The sequence below is a fragment of the Phyllobates terribilis genome, unplaced genomic scaffold, assembly GCF_046119375.1.
Source record: "Phyllobates terribilis strain yellow unplaced genomic scaffold, ASM4611937v1 Scaffold_2__4_contigs__length_985480577, whole genome shotgun sequence".
In the NCBI taxonomy this organism is placed as follows: domain Eukaryota; kingdom Metazoa; phylum Chordata; class Amphibia; order Anura; family Dendrobatidae; genus Phyllobates; species Phyllobates terribilis.
In genome coordinates this window covers 714,084,271-714,106,608 of record NW_027362762.1, presented here as the reverse complement: position 1 = coordinate 714,106,608, position 22,338 = coordinate 714,084,271, and the positions used below count along the sequence as shown (strand labels likewise).

The following is a 22,338-nucleotide window of genomic DNA, read 5'->3' as shown; positions in this document are numbered from 1 at the left end:
TTCACTTTTTACTGAATTTAACCCCTTTATCCCTGAGGGTGGTTTGCACGTTAATGACCAGGCCAATTTTTACAATTCTGACCACTGTCACTTTATGAGGTAATTACTCTGGAACGCTTCAACGGATTACACTGATTCTGAGAATGTTTTTTCATGACATATTGTACTTCATGATAGTGGGAAAATTTCTTCAATATCACTTGCGTTTGTGAAAAAAACGGAAATTTGGAAATTTTTTTTAATATTTTCCAATTTTCAAATTTCCATGCCCTTAAATCAGAGAGATGTCACACAAAATAGTTAATAAATAACATTTCCCACATGTCTACTTTACATCAGCACACTTTTGGAACCAAATTTTTTTTTTTTTTTGTTAGGGAGCTATAAGGGTTCAAAGTTGACCAGCGATTTCTCATTTTTCCAACAAAATTTACTAAACCATTTTTTTTTAGGGACCACATCACATTTGAAGTGAATTTGAGGGACCTTTATCACAGAAAATACCCAAAAGTGACACCATTCTAAAAACTGCACCCCTCAAGGTGCTCCAAACCACTTTAAAGAAGTTTATTAACCCTTCAGGTGCTTCACAGGAATTTTTGGAATGTGGAAGAAAAAAATGAACAATTATTTTTTTTCACAAAAATGTTATTTTAGACCCCAATTTTTTTTATTTTTGAAAGGGTGTCATTAAAAAATGTACCCCAAAATTTGTTGTGCAATTTCCCCTGAGCACGCCAATGCCCCATATGTGGGGGAAAACCACTGTTTGGGTTCACAGCTGGGTTCGGAAGGGAAGGAGCACCATTTGACTTTTTGAATGTAAAATTTGCTTTAATAATTAGCGGACGCCATGTTGCGTTTGGAGAGTCCCTGATGTGCCTAAACAGTGGAAACCCCCCCCCCCCCCCCTCTCCCCAAGTAACTCCATTTTGGAAACTAGACCCCTCAAAGATTTTATTAAGGGGTATAGTGAACATTTTGAACCCAGAGTTATGACACAGAATTTGATAACATTAGGTCATGTTGCGTTTGGAGAGCCCCTGATGTGCCTAAACAGTGGAAACCCCCCCCATAAGTGACCCCATTTTGGAAACTAGACCCCCCCCAGGGAACTTATCTAGATTTTTGGTGAGCACCTTGAACCCCCAGGTGCTTCACAGAAGTTTATAACATTGAGCCGTAAAAATAAAATTTTCACATTTTTCCAACAAAAATGTTTTTCAGCCTCCACTTTTGCATTTTCATAAGGATAACAGGAAAAATTGCACCATGAAATTTGTTGTGCAATTTCTCTTGAATAATCTCCATATGTAGGAGAAAATACACTGTTTGGGCGCACATCAGGGTTCAGAAGGGAAGGAGCATCATTTGACTTTTTGAATGTAAAATTTGCTTTAATAATTAGCGGACGCCATGTTGCGTTTGGAGAGTCCCTGATGTGCCTAAACAGTGGAAACCCCCCCCCCCCCCCCAACCCTCTCCCCAAGTGACTCCATTTTGGAAACTAGACCCCTCAAAGATTTTAAAGGGGATAGTGAACATTTTGAACCCAGAGTTATGACACAGAATTTGATAACATTAGGTCATCATATTGAATAAGTTGTCATTAGTCTTGAGCGCAAGTGCTCGCTACTTGAGTTTGCATCGGGTACTCTGGTATGCACCATGTATCGCGGGTGCTCGAGTCCCCACTCGCATGTTTCATGGTTATTAGACACCCAAAAAAAAAAAAAACCATGCATGGATCACTCGTGCATGGCAGGCAATCCCCGCGAGATTTTTTTTGCCTGTATAACAGCTGCAAAACATATGGGGCGAATACTCGAGCATGTCACTCCAGCACCCGCGATACTCGGTGCATCCGAGCACCTGATGCAAACTAAAGTAGCGAGCACTTGCGCTCAACATTAGTCGCTATATCGTCATCATTTTTTTCTTTACTTCTGAAAAAATACCAACCCCAGCCCTGGCGCAACCCCAGCCCATATTTTTTACGCCATTCCTCGTGCGGTATAAGTGATTAGACGACTTTATTCTTCGGGTCGGTGCGATTACAGCGATACCAGATTCATATCAGGTTTTTATGATTGACAGCTGTCATACACTAAAAAACAGTTTTTTTTGCAAAGACTAGTTTTTGCATTGCCATATTTTGAGAGCTATAATTTTTCAATATTTTGGAGGACAGTTATGTGACAGCTTGTTTTTTGCGGGACAAGTTGACATTTTTATTGGTACCATTTTCGGGCGCGTGACATTTTTTGATCGCTTTCTATTCCGATTTTTGGGAGGCAGAATAAACAAAAACCAACAATTCTGGAATTTTTTTTTTTTTGTTCTGTTCTGCGTGTGGTAAAATTGACAATGCGGCTTTATTCTTTGGGTCAGTACGTTTACAGCGGTACCACATTTATATTGTTTTTTTTGTTTTGGCTCTTTTACACAATAAAAGCTGTTTTATAGAAAAGATAATTGTTTTATTCTGAGAGCTATAACTTTATTTTTCGTCCGTTGGAGCTGTATGGCGGCTTGTTTTTTGTGGGATGAGATGACGTTTTCAGCTGTACCATTTTTATTTACATTCATCTTTTTAATTGGGTTTTATTCCATTTTTTGCTTGATGATAAAGCATCGTTTTAAGTTTTTTTAATTTTTTTTTTCTTACCGTGTTCACTAAAGGGGTTAACTAGTGAGACAGTTTTATAGGTCAGGTCGTTCCGGACGCGGTGATACCAAATGTGTACGTTTTTTTGTTTGTTTTTTCATAAGATTATCTATTTATGGGTACTATATATATATATATATATATATATATATATATATATATATATATATATATATATATATATATATATATATATATATATATATATATATATATATATATATATATATATATATATATATATATATATATTTTTTTTTTTCACTTTCTGACATTTATTACTTTTACACATTTGTCCCACTATGGGACTTACACTTTTTGCAGTCTGATCGGCTGTATAGCATAGAGAGCAGCAGCTCCCTATGCAGCCTGTCAGCGCTGCACTGGGAGAAGTTACTTTGGTCATGCACTGCGCATGACCAAAGTAACTTCTTGCCTCCTGGTGACCCGGGTGTTGTCATGATGACATTGGGTCACCATGACAACAACTTGGACCGGACTCAGATGCCGGCAGAGAAGGTAAGTATCTCGCGTACCTCCTCTTGCCACCGCTCCCTGCACATAGCACCGGGTGTCAATCAGCGGTGCGGGCGAAATCGCCAAGGCGTAGTAATACGTATCTCGCCCATAAGGCCCTGGGCACAGATATGTATTAGTACGCCTTGGGCCGGAAAGGGGTTAATAGTCCCCTTAAAGGACTTGAAGCTGCAATCATTTGATCGCTTGTGTTATGTATAGCCAAAATCACGATCTCCTATGAATGCCAGCCATGATCGCGTCTTAGGAGCGTGGAACAGCGCACGCCCCTGTCGGCGCGTCTTAAATGCCGCTGTCGGATTGACAGCAGAATTTAACGCATTAACAGCCACGTGCGGAGCTCCACTCAATCTTTGCCTGTCAGAGGCACATGACTGCTGATTAAATCAGACATCATATGAGAGGAAAGATCCGGGTTCAAGCCGAGCCCTCATCAAAGGCAGGGACACGACATATGATATAAGTTTACACCATATGTCGTGAAGGGGTTAAATGATAGCTTCACTAATTTGATGGTTTAAGCACTGTAGGATATTTTTTGGTTAATGCCTTAGAGTAGAAACTAATTTAGTTTTTTCTTCTTCCTCCTCAGTGTTTTACAAGGAAACAAGATAAAATCCATCACAAAAAAAGCTTTTTCTGGTTTGGATTTTCTGCAGCAGCTGTAAGTATTTGGCGTGGCCTAGTGTTTAGCTGAAGATGTCTGCTCTGGGATAAAGGAATACGATTTGGCGTGGCCTAGTGTTTAGCTGAAGATGTCTGCTCTGGGATAAGGGAATATGATTTGGCGTGGCCTAGTGTTTAGCTGAAGATGTCTGCTCTGGGATAAGGGAATACGATTTGGCGTGGCCTAGTGTTTAGCTGAAGATGTCTGCTCTGGGATAAGGGAATACTATTTGGCGTGGCCTAGTGTTTAGCTGAAGATGTCTGCTCTGGGATAAGGGAATACGATTTGGCGTGGCCTAGTGTTTAGCTGAAGATGTCTGCTCTGGGATAAGGGAATACGATTTGGCGTGGCCTAGTGTTTAGCTGAAGATGTCTGCTCTGGCATAGGGGAATACGATTTGGCGTGGCCTAGTGTTTAGCTGAAGATGTCTGCTCTGGGATAAGGGAATACGATTTGGCGTGGCCTAGTGTTTAGCAGAAGATGTCTGCTCTGGCATAGGGGAATACGATTTGGCGTGGCCTAGTGTTTAGCTGAAGATGTCTGCTCTGGGATAGGGGAATACGATTTGGCGTGGCCTAGTGTTTAGCTGAAGATGTCTGCTCTGGGATAGGGGAATACGATTTGGCGTGGCCTAGTGTTTAGCTGAAGATGTCTGCTCTGGGATAGGGGAATACGATTTGGCGTGGCCTAGTGTTTAGCTGAAGATGTCTGCTCTGGGATAGGGGAATACGATATGGCGTGGCCTAGTGTTTAGCTGAAGATGTCTTCTCTGGCATAGGGGAATACGATATGGCGTGGCCTAGTGTTTAGCTGAAGATGTCTTCTCTGGCATAGGGGAATACGATGGATGTTTTGATAAGTTGAGCACTGATCACATAATCTATTGTATAAGTGCTGTGAATCTATAGGGTGAAGTAACCACTGAGTAAAGGGTGTTCTGACACATATAGTATTGGAACAGCACTCCAAGTGTTAACAGAGTGGTCTTTTTTTGCCAGTATTTCTCTCCCTTAAAGGGAATCTGTCAGCAGGGTTTCACCCCCACTCTTTCTATAGGCACATGTAGCTTTTTCAACCACTAGTCCAGCAATACCTTTAATGACCACTCTGTTCCTCCATTACTGAGACATCGGCATGTAAATGAGTTTCTAGATCTGAAGCCTCCGTCACTCCATCTCTAATAATACTAATAATTTTGAGCACATTTTGTTAAAAATGTTAGATCTCCACATAGATAAATTATCAGCACAGCATTTGTAGAAATAAATGGGCCTTGTGGTTACTGAGAGACAGATATATAATTGATAGGATTCTCACCCATACTATATATTATCATGCCATTTTTTGGAAGTATATACAGTCCCTGGGTTGTAAGCTAGATACATTCTGTAGGTTTGATCGTAATCCGAATATGTATGTACAGTGGTGGCCAAAAGTATTGGCTCCCCTGCAATTCTGTCAGATAATACTCAGTTTCTTCCTGAAAATGATTGGAATCACAAATTCTTCGGTATTATTATGTTCATTTAATTTGCTTGCAAGGAAAAAAACACAAAAGAGAATGAAGCAAAAATCAAATCATTGATCATTTCACACAAAACTCCAAAAATGGGCCAGACAAAAGTATTGGCACCCTCAGCCTAATACTTGGTTGCACAACCTTTAGCCAAAATAACTGCGAACAACCGCTTCCGGTAACCATCAATGAGTTTCTTACAATGCTCTGCTGGAATTGTAGACCATTCTTCTTTGGCAAACTGCTCCAGGTCCCTGATATTTGAAGGGTGCCTTCTCCAAACTGCCATTTTGAGATCTCTCCACAGGTGTTCTATGGGATTCAGGTCTGGACTCATTGCTGGCCACCTTAGAAGTCTCCAGTGCTTTCTCTCAAACCATTTTATAGTGCTTTTGGAAGTGTGTTTTGGGTCATTGTCCTGCTGGAAGACCCATGACCTCTGAGGGAGACCCAGCTTTCTCACACTGGGCCCTACATTTTGCTGCAAAATTTGTTGGTAGTCTTCAGACTTCATAATGCCATGCACACGGTCAAGCAGTCCAGTGCCAGAGGCAGCAAAGCAACCCCAAAACATCAGGGAACCTCCGCCATGTTTGACTGTAGGGACCGTGTTCTTTTCTTTGAATGCCTTTTTTTTTCCTGTACACTCTATGTTGATGCTTTTTCCCAAAAAGCTCTACTTTTGTCTCATCTGACCAGAGAACATTCTTCCAAAACGTTTTAGGCTTTCTCAGGTAAGTTTTGGCAAACTCCAGCCTGGCTTTTTTATGTCTCGGGGTAAGAAGTAGGGTCTTCCTGTGTATCCTACCATACAGTCCCTTTTCATTCAGACGCCGATGGATAGTACAGGTTGACACTGTTGTACCCTTGGACTGCAGGGCAGCTTGAACTTGTTTGGATGTCAGTCGAGGTTCTTTATCCACCATCCGCACAATCTTGCGTTGAAATCTCTTGTCAATTTTTCTTTTCCGTCCACATCTAGGGAGGTTAGCCACAGTGCCATGGGCTTTACACTTCTTGATGACACCGCACGGAAGACACAGGAACATTCAGGTCTTTGGAGATGAACTTGTAGCCTTGAGATTGCTCATGCTTCCTCACAATTTGGTTTCTCAAGTCCTCAGACAGTTCTTTGGTATTCTTTATTTTCTCCATGCTCAATGTGGTACACACAAGGACACAGGACAGAGGTTGAGTCAACTTTAATCCATGTTAACTGGCTGCAAGTGTGATTTAGTTATTGCCAACACCTGTTAGATGCCACAGGTAAGTTATAGGTGCTGTTAATTACACGAATTAGAGAAGCATCACATGATTTTTCAAACAGTGCCAACACTTTTGTCCACCCCCTTTTTTAGGTTTGGAGTGGAATTATATCCAATTTGGCTTTAGGACAATTCTTTTTGTGTTTTTTCATTGAAGACAAATTAAATGAAGAGAATGCCAAAGAATTTGTGATTGCAATCATTTTCAGGAAGAAACTGCGTATTATCTGACAGAATTGCAGGGGTGCCAATACTTTTGGCCACCACTGTAAGTTGGATCAGGGCTGTGGGCATAAAATGTATACTCCGAACATCGCTGACTGCACAGGTCGCCCCGCTGCTCACTGCTTGTAGTCCAGTCCTCCTCTTTCCTTCGTTGCACACCACATCTCCACCTTCTTCTTATACGGCAGGACTTCTGGCCACGTCCATGCTGGAGCTCACTGCACGTCATAAGGTTGTAATGACAATACGATTTTATGACACGCAGCGAGCACCGCCTTGGAGTTGGCCATAAAACCTGGTTTATAGGGAAGAGACTGGAGATGCTGAACGTGAAGGCGGAAAGAATAGGACCAGAGAGTTTAGTGGCAAGTATTAATCCACCCCTCACAACCCACCAAACATTCCAGGTTCATAACTAGGGGGTCGTACGTAAGTCGGGGACTGCCTGTATGGAGTAGTGGCATTAAATTTGGCAGCTAAAGCGGAGTTTTCCTACCATTTGCAAAGGGAATCATTTTTGTAGCGATCATAGCAAAGAAGATAGAAAGATTTTTTTTTTTTGTCAAGCAAGGGAGCACCAATGTAGTTATCGAGTGTATTAGACCCCAGGATATTCATAGATATGATAAATCAAGGGATTAATAAAATCTGACATGAGAAATCACTATAAAAATACTCTGGGGTAACCTTCAAAAGCCTTTCACTAAATCACATGTCTTTGGTTTTTATCCAAATGATCTGGACAAGCCACACAGAGAGGTCACGTACCTTCCATCCAGATGTCGCCTTGTGAAAGGCTAGATTCTGATGTTAGACGGCAAGTCCGTATACTGGACCTCCTCTAATGCCAAGGCTTCTTGGTGACTAAGATTGTCCTAGTACTGGCCTCTTAATATGCGCGTGTTGTAGAGAGGGTCCTCGGGCTGCGTTTCTCCATGTGCCTGCTTGCAGAGGTCACCCTTTCATTTACTTGTGAAGTGCTGCTGTATCTGACTGTATTCTTGCATGCCGTTCTGTTCCAATGATGCATAATTAATGGCAGCGGCTTCACTTAATAAACATAGATATGGATTTTCTATTTGACATTTGTTCATTTCTCTTCACAGTGACTTGAGCAATAATGGGGTTATGTCTTTACAAGATGATGCCTTTGCTCATATTAAACTCCAAGAGTTGTAAGTATTACAAATCCTGATGCTGGATATTTGCAGGCAGCACATAGACCCTGTCTAAAGTTTCACAAACTGATATTGGGCAAGACATTTTCTTTCTCTTGTTAAGTAAAAACTGCCATTGCTATGCCGCCTCCAGGGAATGATTTGATCCGCCATGCTACTTCTGAACATTTTCTGCCAGGCTTTACAAGCACGAGTACCTAAAACATTGCTCTGTTGGTGTTCTGATGATCATTGACTTGTTCTACCCATGATGATTGTGACAAAGTATGCTGTCAATCTGTTCTCTCGCTGATGATAACCTTCTATGTGTCTTCTACAGAATCCTAAACACAAGCAATTTGCTATGTGACTGTCAGCTAAAGTGGTTTCCCCAGTGGCTGATTGACAGCGGTCTGCAGAATTCAGTAAATGTGAGCTGTGCCCATCCTGAGTGGCTGGCCCGGCGTCCTCTGCTCAGCGTGGAGTCCGGAGATTTTATCTGTGGTTTGTATCTAATTTCAGTTTCATTACTAGAGGTTTAGAAATGTCTCCACTTTGCTTCTTTAAAGGAAATTTACTCTTGAGCTGTTGGGTAACCTAATAACCATACACTAATCAGCCATAACATAGAAACCACCAACAGGAGTGAATGATGTTCATTGTCCAATGACAAGGCACCTATAAAGGGGTATATTGGTCAGCAGCAAGTGAGTAGTCAGAATTTGGAATTGATATGTTGAAAACAAAAGAGCATAAGGATCTGAGCATTAGGTTGGGGAGACATTTAAGTCAGCATCCTGTAAAGGGCAGGTCCTGGGGGGACGGCCTGGTATGCAGTGGTTAGTACATGCCAAAAGTGGTCCAAGAAAGGGCAATATGTGACCTCACCAACAGGGTCATGGGCAGTCTATTCAATTAAATAGGAACTATAGTTCTTAGCAATGATAAACCGTGTTTGAGCTATGATATTCCTCTGTAGACACTGTTAATACCAGTCTGTTGCTGGGGCTGATGACAGCTGATCGATGGGGGCGTTGGACCACTACCGATTAGTGTTGAGCGAGTATGTTCTATTAACCCTTTTGCCGAGTATGCTCGGGCCGAGCTCCGAGTATTTACAGCTGCTCGGTGATGAGGTTAAATCGCTCCCGTGTGCATGATTTGCAACTGTTTGACAGCTTTATTACATGTGAGGGATGTCTATTTCTTACACATTCCTCCCATGTAATAAAGCTGTCAAACAGTTGCAAATCAGCACACGGGAGCGATTTAACCTGATCACCGAGCAGCTGTAAATACTCGGAGCTCGGCCCGAGCATACTCGCTCAACCCTACTACCGATCTGCTACCGATGACCTATCTTGAGGACAGCTCATTGCTTTAAGGGCCTGTTTACACTCTGCATTTTTGACGTGGAAAAAAAAATGCAGCATTTTTCAGTACCAGCAAAGTAAATGAGATTTCTGAAATCATTTACATTTTAAATCTCATGTACATGCCACTTCTTATCTCTCTGCAGATTTGAAACATCAATTTTTTTATTTTTTTTCACAAATCTGCTAAATATTTTTGCAGGGTACTTCACCCATTCAAATGAATGTGGGAATAAAAGCATCAAAACCGCATTTAAAGCGTTTTTGATCATTGTAGAAAAAAATGTGCTCTTTCTAATGATATCAGAATTAATATATTTTAGGGGTACCCTTTTTGAGAAATTTGACCTAAAAATAGGTAAAATTCGGTTTTATTAAGTTTTTCATCATATGTGGGTGTGAATATTTCCTCAAATACATATGATTTGACCGTGATATTGCAGCAATGCAAAGTCATGTAGATGTTTGGTGTACAGGGCAAAACACCAGTTACTATTGGTTTTTGGTCTTGAGTTATATATGGGCAAAGTTTGGCATAAATTTTATGCGACACGTTTTACAAGCTACTTTGACACAAAATTGCGGCCGAAATATTGTTTTGTCATAGCCGGTAATAATTTTATCGTGTTTAGCAGCAAAAGTTGAGCTAGTATGCCAAATTTCAGCATCATAGCCAGTATAGAACTCTAATGGCTATGTGCCAAAGTTTGCAAAATCCTCTTAGCTGAAGCCGCAGGCTTGGTGGAACCTCCAGTGAAAGGTCAACAGTGCCCAATGTATTTGAGAACTGGCCCTAAAAATTTACAGAACCTCTTTTCAAACATACATGTACATCCTTATAAATTTTCAACAAAATCGGAGAAGGTAGAGTGAGGACCACTGGTCCACTTGACATGGAATGACTCTCTTGTCTGTGCCCTTTTTCTCTCCGTTTTACTCCTGCTTGCTTACATTGCATATTTTAAGAATTGGGAGAATTTTTGTTGAACACTCCTATCTTTTAAACTAAATCTGGCTGAAAGACTGCATGTACACAGCCACTGGAATAGAAGCGGTGACTTTACCCCACATACTAAGCTCAGTACGTAGTCTAAACTCTGAAATACTGCTTCTCCATGGAAGATCATGTAGTTAGCCTAATATACCTGTGTCTGCCAAGTTTATTCATTTGTATTTCAAGTAACTCGTGTTCCTTCTCTCTTCCCCCACTCCTCCTCCCTAGATAATTTTCCAAAACCACAAATCAAAATTCACCCAGAAACCACGGTGGCGCTGAAAGGAATGAATGTGACTCTGACTTGTGCCGCAGCCAGTAGCAGTGACACCCCGATGTCTACGGCGTGGAGGAAAGACACTGAACTCTTGTATGATGCAAAGGTAGAAACCTTTGCCAGATATCAGAAGCACGCGGCCGAGCTGGTGGAGTATACCACTGTTTTGCATCTTTTCAACGTGAATTTTACAGATGAAGGAAAATATCAATGCGTCATCACAAACCACTTTGGCTCCAATTATTCCAGTAAAGCGAAACTCACCGTTAATGGTAAGCAAAATGCACAAAATAATGGCTAACGGTCCAGCAGCATGCATAGTGCAAGGAATACTGTGTGCTAATCACTCTCTTAAACTTTAAGGTGATCCTCTATTCTGAAAGACAAATTTGACCTTATAAGTTACATGTATAGTACACGTTCCTGGTGCTGCTATTTCAAAATATTAATAATGAAATATACACTCTTCAACATTTGAAATTGCAACACGAAGAAGGACAGTCATGGATTTGTGAAAATCACAAAATTTATACATATTAATGATATGCAACTGATGGCGGAATGAAAATAAATTCAAAACCTCTCGAGTTGTTCATTATTGAATATGAGCACCACAGACAAATATAAACACACATCTTGGCATGCTATCAGGTTATTAATGGTTGTCCTGCCACACTGAATGCATATTGGCAAATTATCAAGGGCCACTGCTGGCAGCTCCATTTGATATTGCGGAACAATGACGCCACCACTCTCAAAGGCGATCATGGGAAGAACAAGACAGCAATAAAATAAACCAAAGAGATGGCCTAGCCAATGAAAATAATAATTCTCTAATTGGGTAGTAGAATGAAATCAAGGAAAGGCATATATGGGATAAATGTTTAAAAATTGTAAAGATAATTAAGCAATTATCAAAGGCAATATACATATATAAAAAGATAGGTTAGCTGATTTAGCAGACAATCAGGAGTGATGTATATAATAGATCAAGCAGAATTAATGAATTCTTGAGAGGAATAGACTAAGTCCCCCGTAAGAGTACTCCCTCGATGAATGTAAATATAACCTAGGTGAATAAGAATTATAATAACCGACCATAAGAGGTAAATATGACATAGGAGGATAAGAATTATAATAAACGACTGTACGAGGTAGAAAAAAAAATATAAAGAAATGTATGACCCAATGGCATACTTGGTATTGTTACCAATATATGAAGAAATATATAGATACCATAAGGTCATACAGGTCTATGTACAAAAAAACAATTGAAAACCCCCTATTAAACAGTAGCACGCCTCCTATAAAGTAACTGTATTGGAATCATATGTGCAGTGTAAAAAGAAATGACCCTATCATCTGCAATAAACCAAAATATAAGAGGACAGTGCCTAGGAAGTCATAACTGGCACACAAACAGTTCAGCGTAACATTTAATTGGTATGGCAATTTCTCCTTAGTGTCCCAATAGAAATTTTTCGAGATGACAATGCCAGGCCATGTTTTGCTTGTGCTACTCTGAGTACAGTGCATGACCTAAATGTGCTACCATGGGCTGCAGCGTCTCCGGACTTGTCTCCCATTGCACACTTCTGATACATTGTTGGTTGGCAATTGCAAATACAGCTGCCAGCACAGGATCTTGATGATTTGCCTAAGTGCATTCATTGTGGCAGAACATTCCTCAGACAACCCATAACATTGTTGATAGCATACCAAAGCAAATAAGTGCGTGTATTTCTGCACATGGCGCTCATACTCCATACTGAACAAATCAGGATGTTTTAAAAATGTTAAAAAAAAATTCATAATTTGCATATCATTATGATCATAGGATCCTGTGATTTCTATGATTTTATATTGCTGCTAATATTGGGTTCTAGTGGGCGGAACAACTTAATGACTGACAGTTTTTTTAATTATTGACATATTTAGATGGCTGTCAGTCACTGATTAGCCAGCCATTAGTGATTTAAAAAAGCTCTCCAGCGTGTTTTTTTTTTGTTTTGTTGTTTTGTTACCAAAGTAATTTGTGTGTAATCAGTGCATTAAAATAGTTGCTCTCTTCTGCCATTTCCACCATGGCTCTGATCTCTTTTCTGTATCATGTAGCCACAGTTGTGACCTGTGTGCTCACAGTGTGTCTTCTGCCTTACCTCTTAGCATTACAGCTCACAATGTATGTCTGAAACTAAGAACAACGCTCTCAGACTTACAATTAAGCCTCATTCAGACCTCCATATAGCAAGGTCTGGCCGCATGTCTCCTGACCTGATCTTGATAGCCTCATTAATAATTTAGGATACCAGCAGCTGGTCCGTGTTAAATGGACGTCTAAATGAGGCTTGAAGGTACTAACTCTTAAGTGTAAGAAATAGCTGAGGTCACGTGATGTAGGACAGACCCAGAGCAGCGCTGGAAACTGGTAACGTGTGCATTAAAATACTTACTGGACGCTGTCTTTTGCAATCAGTAACAGAAGGAAATTAAAAAATGCTGGAGTATTCCTTTTAAAAAATAAAATATATGATCTGAATCTTTTCCCATAAACCTATATATGAATATGTGCATCCCCTTCTTTCTAGAATATGCTGCCTGCATAAGAGGCTGTAAATTTATTGTGACAAGTTGCCTTTATGCCTTCCCATTTTTGGTTCTCGTTTACTGTATGGTAGTCATATCATGCACACAGTCTCTCTGGAGAGTAAGAGCAGTGTCTCTCGTGCCCCTATCTGAGGGTACAATCCTAAAAGTCCATACCAACCTTTTTAAAAAGACTTGCCACGTGGCTACCAGAATCTTCTCTAAAAGAAAAAGCACTCCGTTTGCAGACAGCAGTTTCTTGGTTTTTTACTCCCTTTGCTCAAAGTGAGCAATGTCTGACCTAAAAGTAGCCATACATCAACTTTGTTCTCTTCTCAAGGAGAATCTCTAATTACCCTCTCCATACCATTGTCAAGTGTAACCATGCTTCTACAACCTAATTCTATTGCGTTAAGCTGAGAAAAACCCCTCATAATGGAGCACACAGCTTTATCTTCTATTTTGGCAGTTTTATGTGGCCTAACATACTTTTAATGGAAGAGGTGAGCGCTAGAGTTCAGTAATAGAGTTTGAATAACGTTTATTACAGTGATATAATCTTTAGACTGCCTCTTATTTTCTCGTATTCCTTGTGACAGAAATGCCCTCATTTCTTAAAACTCCAATGGACTTGACCATCCGCACTGGTGCCATGGCACGCTTGGAGTGTGCAGCAGAAGGTCACCCACCTCCGCAGATCGCATGGCAGAAAGATGGTGGAACAGATTTCCCTGCTGCTCGAGAGCGCCGCATGCATGTTATGCCAGAGGATGAAGTGCTCTTCATTGTTAATGTCAAAATTGAAGATATGGGGCTGTATAGCTGCATGGCACAAAATGCGGCAGGCAGTATATCTACCAATGTGACACTGACTGTATTAGGTAAGGAAAATGTGTTTGTTTGTTCTTGACATAGGCAAACCAATTTGATTTTGCCAATTATTTGATTACCTAGCCGTATAGTACATTGGGAGACGCAATTAACAGTTTTGATCTAGTAAGTTTATTAAAAGTATATCTCAAACGTGAAAGCATGATTAAATATATCTTAAATGGGCTGTACAGGCTTGGGTTTTAAGTCTGAAGTCACTCAATGCGACTGCAGACTGGTGAATCCTCACAGAATTCACTTGTCTGCATTCTCCAGTGCTGGGAGCAACAGTTATGTGACCACAAGTATGTGATTAGCATACTTCCCGCCACATTCCCACTAGACGTGTCCAGCCTCACTCAGCTCACTTGTATTGAGCGAGGCTGCGTTTTGTCTAGTCGACGCATGACCACATGTGTACAAACGCCTACTTGCAGTCATGCGCCCTCCAGCTCCTGGCACCAGAGAATCCGGACAGTGAGCACTGGGCACGCTTGGAGGATTCTCAAGTCTACAGTCACATAAAGAGACAGCAGACTTCAACACCAAGCCTGGACAATCCCTTTAATCTATACTGAAACGTCTGCACTATTTAGTCAGTCTATTCCAGTTCTAGTTACTTTTCATTTTCCACTGAGCCATATAAATGGAAATATAGTGCTGGTAGATTTGTACGTTATTTATGGCTATGACCGTGTTATGGGGTGTGTGTAGTGGAAGAACAGGTCTGGAGAGTCACACCATAGTCCTTGTAGTGCATACTATGGCATTTCTCTTACTGTCCTATATTAATGTTCAGTTGTCCTATATTATAGAAAGTCCTGTTCTATATTTTTCATACATATGATCCTTGTGTATTTAAAGACATGGCTTCTGATGCTTTTTATTTATAAATTCTTAAAGTTGCTAATCATTAAAGGGATTACTCGCAATGTTGGTATTTATAGCCAATCTTTCAGATAGGTCATCAATCTCAGATCGGTGGTTAATACCCCCACACCTCCACTGATGAGCTGTTAGCATGTCCCACGGTGTCCCGATATACAGTGTATAGAACCAGAAATATATAGCCCTGTAGTATGTTGTAGTGGTCATTCTCTGGTGCTGCAGCTCAGCTTCTAGTGAGGGGAATGGGCAATGGCCATTGCAGTGTATTGAGCTGTGGTGTTTAGGCTCTGGACGCTTTGTACATCCAGCCATTGTGAGAACAGCTAACAACTGAGCAGTGGTAATGCTGGGTGTTAACCCCCACCGATCTGATATTGATGACCTATCTTTGAAGCTTAGAAGTTTTCTATTTAACTTTTTTGTTTTTTCCCCTAAGTCTAGGTGTTTGTAGCTTAGTGTCGGAGCGTTAATAGACTCTCCTACCACAGTCTTCTCCAGTATCCAGCGCTGTTCTTCTCCTCTTCTCAGTGACGTCACAGCTCTTCAGATGCTGGATCACCCTGCTCTGTGTGACCCGGAAGGGACTTTTATAATGTAGTCTCTAAAGCGTCAGAACGAGGTTCCATAGACTTATATTGTAAAAGAAACTTTCAGCTCTCACACACAGCACAGTGTGATCTGGGGAGTTTGGATTGTCGTCACGTTAGTCAGAAGAGAATCTGAACGGTGCTGGATACTGGAGAATATTGTGGTAGGTGACTATATTAACACACTGCAGTACATATACACAGGTTTAGCGGACAGAAGTTCATGGGAGGGCTTTTTTAAGGATGGGCCATAAATATCAAAGTCCTGAACAATCCTTTTAACCATTGTTGCTGGTTATAATTATGTGATGTTTCTTCTTTCAGAAACTCCCTCTTTTATAAGACCCCTTGAAGACAGAACAGTGGCTCGTGGGGAGACCGCTGTCCTGCAGTGCATAGCAGGAGGTAGCCCAGCACCTCGCTTGAACTGGACCAAAGACGACGGGCCCCTGATGGTAACAGAACGTCACTTTTTTGCTGCCGCAAATCAGCTGCTCATTATTGTTGATGCAGGCCCAGAGGATGCTGGGAAATACACGTGCAGCATGTCTAATACCCTTGGAACTGAACGGGGTCACATCAACCTATATGTCTTGTCATCACCAAACTGTGACTCCTCCCAAACCATCATTGGCTATGAAGAAGATGGGTGGACTACTGTTGGGATCGTCATAATTGTGGTTGTCTGCTGTGTCGTGGGGACATCATTGGTCTGGGTGATTGTTATATACCATATGCGAAGGAAAAGTGAAGACTACAGCATTACCAATACTGGTAAGTGTTTGGGCGCATCACGGCTATTCTCGCCTTATCATATTTCACAGGAGAACGCTCCGGTTTGTGTTGTGGTGAATTCATTGGTTGAAACTATATTCTGATTGTCAATTTCAGGCCTTATTGGTCATCAGTAATGTAGGGCTAGTAACTGCTCCTTCTGGCAGGAATCTCCTCAAGTACACCATTTCTTCCTACATTTACACACAAATGCCAGTCACCTGCAAGGCTTAGGAAATGCTACATATAAAACCTAAAGTTTATTATATATGCATTAAACATCAACTGAGCAGACAAATATAGATAAAAATATGATCTAGATCTCCGTCTAAGTATGTCCCAAACCCTCTTGGACCAGTGTTGAAAAGATGGCCTACAGTACCCTATGATGCCCTAATGGGGAAAATTGTCTCCTGCTTAGCTGTGGAGGTTGGCGCCTCTCCGCTGAGCGGTGGCTGACTTTGGTCAGCACTATTTATAAACACAACCACACCTGAAATTCACAAAGTAGAGAAGGAAATGGAAGTAGGAAATATTCAATTATAACCAAAGACACCACAGTTGGTATCTAAATAGCCTTTTATGCCAATGTGTACTAAAGCCTGCAACTTGACTCCGGAACAACAGATGTTAAATACTCAAACCCCACACTTTCTAGTGGAAAAGTAGTGAAAAAACAAAAAACTCGACGCGTTTCCTCTTTGTTTCTCAAAGGTTCATCAGGAGCTTGAAATTGTTCAGCAGATGATAGTTTATTTAATACTGCACTATATATATATGTGACACTAAGCACTTTATTTATATAAACTGGTGAGAATTTATACACCTGAGACAGCAAGAAGCACTTTACTACTTGCAATAAAAATTGTTAAAGCACCACTCCAGCGTGTTTTTTTTATTTATTTTTTTACTGCACCGCTGAAATGGTGTTTTAAATATAAGTCCCCTGTCTGAAACTGACCTGCTGCCTTCATCCATTTTCCAGCATTGCTTCAGTCGGTCTCCAGCGAAACGTGACCTGCTTGCATCTCCAGTGTTTCATGGTGCTGTGTCTAGGTCACTTTACAATATAAGTCTATGAGAGCCTTGTTCTGTCTCTCATAGCTTGTATTGAGAGCATGTGATGTAGCTTCTGACTTCTGTTGCAAGATGGCACGAGATGGTGTGTGTTTGCTTATATATATCTATCATTTACAAGATGTTTCTCCAGCTAGTCCTCCACTGGTGATTATAAGAAACGACTTTTGTTCAAATTCCATTAAAACATATCCATAGTCCACACAACAGAACAATATATGGTGCATATTCATGCGAAATACATGCAGATCGTCAGCATCTGAAGGTGCCCTAAGGGCATCGCATGGCCAACAATTCCTAAGGCCTCATGCACTCGTCAGGATTTTTCACTCGTTTTGTGAAAAAGTGATTAAAATGTGAATGAGAGCTAATATTTATAGTCTGTCGATTGTTATATCTTGGAATAATTGTATTTTATACTCGGGAATCATTTCCTAGAGTCAGTAATCGGTTAAGCTTTTTACATATTATGTATCTTGTTTCTTCAGAGGACCTGAATCTACCTGCTGACATCCCCAGCTACCTGTCTTCCCAAGGAACCCTGTCTGAGCCGCCAGAAGGCTATAGTAACTCCGAGGCCGGCAGCCATCAACAGCTCATGCCTCCTGCCAGCGGCTGTGCTCACAAGGGGACAGATGGTAAGTACATGGTGTCACCGCTTCGTTTTTTATGTGTCACAACTTTAATGTTTGTCAGGTTGAATATATGACAGACGACTTGTGCTAAATGCTTCTGATTTTTACTTTTCTTGCTTTTTTTATGTAATGAAGCAAAAAGCATGTCAACTTTTGGCAAAGTAATGGCCTAAGGGTCAACCAGATACAGTGTCATGTTAGGAGGCATGTACTGCCCTGCCATAAGCATTGTTTATCAGTGTAAAACTGACAGATATAATACCCCGCAATAATTGTTTTGCAAGGTATTAGACTAGTGATCATACTGGTGAAAAGTCGATTCCCATAGAGGAACTCTGTAAAGGGCATAAAAAGTCCAATAAAATTTGCAAAAAATGTAAACCAAAAAACACAAAACGTATGAAAAATAATGGAAAAATGTTTCGTTTTTTTATTTCTTTAAAAACATACAGTACAGACCAAAAGTTTGGACACACCTTCTCGTTTAAAGATTTTTCTGTATTTTCATGACTATGAAAATTGTACATTCACACTGAAGGCATCAAAACTATGAATTAGCACATGTGGAATTATATACTTAACAAAAATGTGTGAAACAACTGAAAATATGTCTTATATTCTAGGTTCTTCAAAGTAGCCACCTTTTGCTTTGATGACTGCTTTGCACACTCTTGGCATTCTCTTGATGAGCTTCAAGAGGTAGTCACCGGAAATGGTTTTCACTTCACAGGTGTGCCCTGTCAGGTTTAATAAGTGGGATTTCTTGCCTTTATAAATGGGGTTGGGACCATCAGTTGTGTTGTGCAGAAGTCTGGTGGATATACAGCTGATAGTCCTACTGAATAGACTGTTAGAATTTGTATTATGGCTAGAAAAAAGCAGCTAAGTAAAGAAAAACGAGTGGCCATCATTACTTTAAGAAATGAAGGTCAGTCAGTGCTAAAAATTGGGAAAACTTTGAAAGTGTCCCCAAGTGCAGTTGCAAAAACCATCAAGCGCTACAAAGAAACTGGCTCACATGAGGACCGCCCCGAGAAAGGAAGACCAAGAGTCACCTCTGCTTCTGAGGATAAGTTTATCTGAGTCACCAGCCTCAGAAATCACAGGTTAACAGCAGCTCAGATTAGAGACCAGGTCAATGCCACACAGAGTTTTAGCAGCAGACACATCTCTTTAACAACTGTTAAGAGGAGACTTTGTGCAGCAGGCCTTCATGGTAAAATAGCTGCCAGGAAACCACTGCTAAGGACAGGCAACAAGCAGAAGAGACTTGTTTGGGCTAAAGAACACAAGGAATGGACATTAGACCAGTGGAAATCTGTGCTTTGGTCTGATGAGTCCAAATTTGAGATCTTTGGTTCCAACCACCGTGTCTTTGTGGGACGCAGAAAAGGTGAACGGATGGACTCTACATGCCTGGTTCCCACTGTGAAGCATGGAGGAGGAGGTGTGATGGTGTGGGGGTGCTTTGCTGGTGACACAGTTGGGGATTTATTCAAAATTGAAGGCATACTGAACCAGCATGGCTACCACAGCATCTTGCAGCGGCATGCTATTCCATCTGGTTTGTGTTTAGTTGGACCATCATCTATTTTTCAACAGAACAATGACCCCAAACACACCTCCAGGCTGTGTAAGGGCTATTTGACCAAGAAGGAGAGTGATGGGGTGCTACGCCAGATGACCTGGCCTCCACAGTCACCAGACCTGAACCCAATCGAGATGGTTTGGGGTGAGCTGGACCGCAGAGTGAAGGCAAAAGGGCCAACAAGTGCTAAGCATCTCTGGGAACTCCTTCAAGATTGTTGGAAGACCATTTCCGGTGACTACCTTTTGAAGCTCATCAAGAGTGTGCAAAGAAGTCATCAAAGCAAAAGGTGGGTACTTTGAAGAACCTAGAATATAAGACATATTTTCAGTTGTTTCACACTTTTTTGTTAAGTATATAATTCCACATGTGTTAATTCATAGTTTTGGTGCCTTCAGAGTGAGTGTACAATTTTCAAAGTCATGAAAATACAGAAAAATCTTTAAATGAGAAGGTGTGTCCAAACTTTTGGTCTGTACTGTAGGTATACATAATTGGTATTGCCACATCCAGAACAACCCAAGTTACAAAGCTGTCCCAATATTTAACCGAAGTGGTAAGCAGTGTAAAAAAAAATCAAAAACTCCCAAAATAGTTTTTTTTCCTATTCAAATAAAAAGTAATGTTGTATATTTAAAATAGTATAATTGAAAACCTAATTTCTTCTCCCAAAAGAACCAGCCCTTATGCAGTTTTATCAGTAAAAATAAATAGATGGTGATGCCAAAACATTTGTTAAAAATAAAGCATTTTGTACATCAGTAGCAAAACCTATGATTGTACTGACCTGAAGAATAAAGGTTTCATACTGATTTGTTTTGGTTCAGTCTGTTTCCCAAAAATCTGCCAATTAAAAAATGTTATGTACCCTCAAATGGCAAGAACTGAAATTCATCCCACAAAATAACATGCCCCTATACTGATCTGTGTTGTCTGTCAACGAAAAAATAAAAGATTTTCCAAGTTGCTCAAAGATGCTGGAGGAAAAAAAATCCAGTAAAATCGACACCCCTGAAACCAAATGGCCCCTCCTGAGCCCCTCGGTGAGCCCAGAGAACGTTGACATGTCACATTGCTGCAGAGTGGAGAACTCAGCTAAAGGGTTTTTCTAGAATCTAGTGATTAAAATCTATTCAGTGCATATATTATCAGTATGGGATTTGTGATGGTATACCACTTGGCACACCTGCCGATCCAGTGGCCCGAATCAAGCAAGGTACTGGCGGAACACAGCAGCCCCGTACATTGCTTAGTGGCCACAACCGAGTATTGCACTTTATCTACCATTCAAGTGCATGTATTGCAGTACTTTACAATGTACAAGGCTGCTGTGTTCCACCCCGTACATCTTAGTTCTGGCTCCTGTTGGAATAGTTTTCAGTTGATCGGTGGTGGTGTCAGAGCCCCATCAATCTCATATTGAGATAGACCATCAATTGTTAGGTTAGTAACTAGCCATTTAACAATGTATGCAACTGAAGAAAAAAAGTCAGCACGGTCTTCCAGCATGATCTTTTTATTCAAAAATCATGTGCATAGATAACATTTTAAAATACGTATAAACACATCTTATGCATTTTGGAATGAAATTCCTTAATCACAGCCTATGTTCAAGGAATTTCATTCCGAAACATGTAAGATGTTCTGATATACAGTTAGGTCCATATATATTTGGACAGAGACAACATTTTTCTAATTTTGGTTCTAGACATTACCACAATGAATTTTAAGCAAAACAATTCAGATGCAGTTGAAGTTCAGACTTTCAGCTTTCATTTGAGGGTATCCACATTAAAATTGGATGAAGGGTTTAAGAGTTTCAGCTCCTTAACATGTGCCACGCTGTTTTTAAAGGGACCAAAAGTAATTGGACAGATTAAATAATTGTAAATAAAATGTTCATTTCTAGTACTTGGTTGAAAACCCTTTGTTAGCAATGACTGCCTGAAGTCTTGAACTCATGGACATCACCAGACGCTGTGTTTCCTCCTTATTGATGCTCTGCCAGGCCTTCACTGTGGTGGTTTTCAGTTGCTGTTTGTTTGTGGGCCTTTCTGTCTGAAGTTTAGTCTTTAACAAGTGAAATGCATGCTCAATTGGGTTGAGATCAGGTGACTGACTAGGCCATTCAAGAATATTCCACTTCTTTGCTTTAATAAACTCCTGGGTTGTTTGGCTTTATGTTTTGGGTCATTGGTCGTCGTTTCATACTACAGATGGACAATCAGTTTGGCTGCATTTGGCTGGATCTGAGCACACAGTATGGCTCTGAATACATCAGAATTCCTTCGGCTGCTTCTGTCCTGTGTCACATCAATAAACACTAGTGACCCAGTGCCACTGGCAGCCATGCATGCCCAAGCAATCACACTACCTCCGCCGTGTTTTACAGATGATGTGGTATGCTTTGGATCATGAGCTGTACCACGCCTTCGCCATACTTTTCTCTTTCCATCATTCTGGTAAAGGTTGATCTTGGTTTCATCTGTCCAAAGAATGTTCTTCCAGAACTGTGCTGGCTTTTTTAGATGTTTTTTTTAGCAAAGTCCAGTCTAGCCTTTTTATTCTTGATGCTTATGAGTGGCTTGCACCGTGCAGTGAACCCTCTGTATTTACTTTCATGCACTCTTCTCTTTATGGTAGATTTGGATATT

At 40.7% G+C, this 22,338-nt stretch overlaps 1 protein-coding gene across 1 annotated transcript in view; it reads left to right on the top strand.

The window, feature by feature from the left end:
• LRIG2 (leucine rich repeats and immunoglobulin like domains 2) overlaps window positions 1-22,338 on the top strand; it is a 130,177-nt gene that overhangs the window by 90,302 nt on the left and 17,537 nt on the right. The window contains exons 10-16 of the mRNA XM_073667172.1: window positions 3,798-3,869; window positions 7,985-8,053; window positions 8,376-8,539; window positions 10,631-10,951; window positions 13,865-14,146; window positions 15,935-16,384; window positions 17,950-18,099. Coding sequence (XP_073523273.1) covers window positions 3,798-3,869; window positions 7,985-8,053; window positions 8,376-8,539; window positions 10,631-10,951; window positions 13,865-14,146; window positions 15,935-16,384; window positions 17,950-18,099 — 1,508 coding nt within the window. The remainder of the gene's footprint in view (window positions 1-3,797; window positions 3,870-7,984; window positions 8,054-8,375; window positions 8,540-10,630; window positions 10,952-13,864; window positions 14,147-15,934; window positions 16,385-17,949; window positions 18,100-22,338) is intronic.